The following is a 3,151-nucleotide window of genomic DNA, read 5'->3' as shown; positions in this document are numbered from 1 at the left end:
TGTATCTATAATAAAATGTTTATTTTTCAAACGATTGATCGTGGTGATTGATTCTGACATCAGATGAATATTTAAATGATCCTCGGACTCGGCCCCATCAATCAGTTTAAACCATATCACTGACATCACTGTCTTTTAGCTGCTTTGCTTTGGTCCGCTCTGAGCACGTGCAGACTCCTTAGGCTGAACCAGGACTGGAGCAGCAGCAGGACTGGGACCAGGACCCAGACTCCATTAAATAAGACCAGGTAGACCCATAGGTAGAGCAAGGAGGATGTGTTCAGGTGAGGGCTGCCCATCAGCCAATCGGGACAGAAGGTCATCCAGCCGCCGTATAGCTCGCACACACTCAGAGCGATCTGCAGGAAGTGTCTGACAGATTGGTTCACCATTAACATCAGTACCAAGCAGTACCAGCAACACAGTAACTGCAGTACAGGAAGTGTTACCTGTAGTACTTGTCCTTCAGTACTGCGTGTATAAGCAGGAGAGCTAGCAGCGAGTCGAGGACGACGGTCAGGATCTCGATGGAGACGATCGTCGGATCAGAAACCAGCCAGCGACTGTCGGCTTTCCCGTACTCCTTCCCTACAGGTAAGACAGGTGAGAAGAAGTCAAACATCCCAAATGACGTACCAAATAGTGTGTTTTTACAGTATCTGTGAGTAAAAGTACTTCATTACTTTGTTCTCATACTGGACTTCAGATCAAACTAACACTGCCTGGAAATACTGCAGTGTATTTACAAAATACTCACAGAGCTCAGCCAGTGGCCCTTCAGAAGCCTCCACTGTCCCAACCAGAGACATGTAAACAAACGGACCCTCCTAAAAAAACAAAAATCAGAGACATGGAAACAAATGGATCTTCCTAAAAACCTTTAGGTTTAGAATAAAAAATAAACAAGAATAAACAAAAACTAAGTGTTTATGAAATGAGTCTAATTTTGAAGATGAGCTGAAACTTGAATAACGTTTTTTGTCATCATGATGAAGATGGGAATAACTAAGAATAAAGCACCGCCTACCAGCGTCAGATGGACAATGACATCATAAAAGAGCCACAGCAAGATCCACCAGTTCTGTGTAGAGCTCCGCCCACAATACCTGCGTGTTAGCAGGACAGCTGCCAACAGCTGGCCACTGCATGCTAACAGAGACAAGACGGAGACCAGAGAGAGGCCAGGAGGCGCCGATGAGTCCATCTGCAACCACAGAAGAAAAAGGAAGAGAAGGAACAGCATATAGAAGAGGTACCAGTACTACAGACTGTACTTCAAATATGCCACAGTAAAATTATTTTAGGATTAGTGTAGTAATATTGCAGAAATGCTGTATGCAGTCGTTCTGTGTAGGCTCACCACTGCTCTGTGTGAAAATGGACGTCTCAGGCTCCGCCCCCTGGCATTCCCTATTGAACTGCTGTTTCTAAATCCCGCCCCACACTCTCCCATTCACTGGTGAGGAGAACACTCCACTCCCTGTTCCCGCCTCCTCCCTCACAAACGGCTGAGGTCAAAGGTCAGCAGCAGATGAACATCATGTTTATCTGAAGCTAAACGTTAACATTCATTCTGACCACAGAAGAAGAAAATGAGGAGCTCAGTGTTTAAAACAAGCAAACAAACAAACAGGGGAATAAAACCCAAATCTCATTAAAAAAATACAAACAGTACTTCAGCAGTTCTTTGGTACATCCAATTCAATTTTATTGATATAGCGCCAAATCACAACAACAGTCGCCTCAAGGCGCTTTATATTGTACAGTAGATAAAAGCCCAACAATCATATGAACCCCTATGCGCAGCGGTGGGTTTTTTCTGTTCTCAAACTGATCTCCCTGTTGGAGCGCAGTCTGGGGGGAGTTCTTTTTTTCCTCATTGTCTTTCCTGATGTTTTGTATTTTCAATTGTTCGGTTCTGGGTCGCTGTTCGTGCGGCTGACCTGCCAGCTACGTAGCCTGACCTGTCTCCCCAATATGATGTTTGTATATTGTATGTACGGTCGGCAAGGTCAGTATCTCAATTGCCCCTCGGGGATAAATAAAGTCTTCTGAATCTGAATCTGAATGAGCAAGCACTTTGGCAACAGTGGGAAGGAAAAACTCCCTTTTAGCAGGAAGAAACCTCCGGCAGAACCAGGCTCAGGGAGGGGCGGGGCCATCTGCTGTGATTGGTTGGGTTGAGAGAAGGAAAACAGAATAAAGACATGCTGTGGAAGAGAGACAGAGATTAATAACAAATATGATTCAATGCAGAGAGATCTATTAACAGACCTTCCCAAAGTGTGGGGCCCGCCCCCTAGGGGGGGCACAGAGCCATTGCAGGGGGAGCGCGGTATGAAAAGGGAAAAAAACACAAAGAACGCTTGGACACTGCTAGCACGGTGCGCCCACACAAACGCAAAGCAGGAGATGAAGCACCGCTGACTATGTTTCCAAACCAACTTCATTCTAAGCCAAAGACTAGAAAATATGGTGAAGCAAATCTTCCCTTTGTTTCACCTGCACAAGTGCCGAGGTAGGTCTCTGTGACAGAATTAGTTTCCCCTGCGTTGGGAGCAGCGCTGGGCTCTCCAAATCACGGACAAACAGTATCCCACATTCTTGATTTTTAGTTCACAAACACTTGTTGTAATGACTAACTACTCCTGACATTTTGGAGATGTTAGCTCTTTATACAGTAAAGTTACAGTGGGATACAAATAACATCAGGCTGATCCTGCCACAATTTGCCTGGTTCAAATCACTGACAAACAGTATCCCATCGTTGATTATGTTTTTAAACCCATTTTGCACAGAGAGGCATTTTTTGAAAAATGTAAAGTAATAATGTAAACAGAATTGGTCCTAGAACTGAACCCTGTGGAACTCCATAATTGGCCTTAGTGTGTGAAGAGGACTCTTCATTTACATGCACAAACTGGAGTCTATTAGATAGATGTGATACAAACCACTGCAGCACAGTACCTGTAATACCTACAGCATGTTCTAATCGCTCTAATAGGATATTAAAAAAAATCCAAGATGGCGGCAGTCAATTGTTGTCTGCCGCCATGAAGAGGAGGTAGACTTCCACCGTAACCTCCGTGTGGATCTGTGATATTTTGCTCGGCTAAAAGTTATCAAGGCTGACGAAAGCTTGGTTTTGCAT

The 3,151-nt window shown here is 44.5% G+C and overlaps 1 protein-coding gene across 2 annotated transcripts; it reads right to left on the bottom strand.

Moving 5' to 3' along the window:
* ebpl (EBP like) lies at positions 1 to 1,399 on the bottom strand. Of its 2 annotated transcripts, XM_085431191.1 has the most exons (5): positions 1,361 to 1,399; positions 1,028 to 1,204; positions 758 to 827; positions 450 to 588; positions 1 to 372 (listed from the first exon to the last, which is right to left on the bottom strand). In XM_085431191.1, exons 2-5 carry the CDS (start codon positions 1,202 to 1,204, stop codon positions 126 to 128), a joined length of 633 nt encoding a protein of 210 aa, XP_085287317.1. In that variant the 5' UTR covers positions 1,361 to 1,399; the 3' UTR covers positions 1 to 125. The 2 variants fall into 2 exon arrangements, with proteins under 2 accessions (XP_085287317.1, XP_085287316.1); XM_085431190.1 differs by lacking the exon at positions 1,361 to 1,399 and having other exon boundaries at positions 1,028 to 1,354.
* Between the last annotated feature and the right edge of the window lie 1,752 nt (positions 1,400 to 3,151).

Source organism: Copadichromis virginalis, linkage group LG15, assembly GCF_057382275.1.
Source record: "Copadichromis virginalis isolate Kocher_CV1m ecotype Utaka linkage group LG15, C_Virginalis_male_GT1.1, whole genome shotgun sequence".
NCBI lineage: Eukaryota > Metazoa > Chordata > Actinopteri > Cichliformes > Cichlidae > Copadichromis > Copadichromis virginalis.
Note: the sequence above shows the minus strand (reverse complement) of the source record. Positions and strands in the feature narration are given on the sequence as shown.

Excerpts from the sequence above, each read along its gene's own strand:
- ebpl (XM_085431190.1), bottom strand. The coding sequence starts at position 1,243 with ATGCTGTTCCTTCTCTTCCTTTTTCTTCTGTGGTTGCAGATGGACTCA. Across the intron at positions 828-1,027 it reads TCATTGTCCATCTGACGCTG|GAGGGTCCGTTTGTTTACAT; the intron begins GTAGGCGGTGCT and ends TTGTTTTTTTAG. Across the intron at positions 373-449 it reads CTGAAGGACAAGTACTACAG|ACACTTCCTGCAGATCGCTC; the intron begins GTAACACTTCCT and ends CCAATCTGTCAG.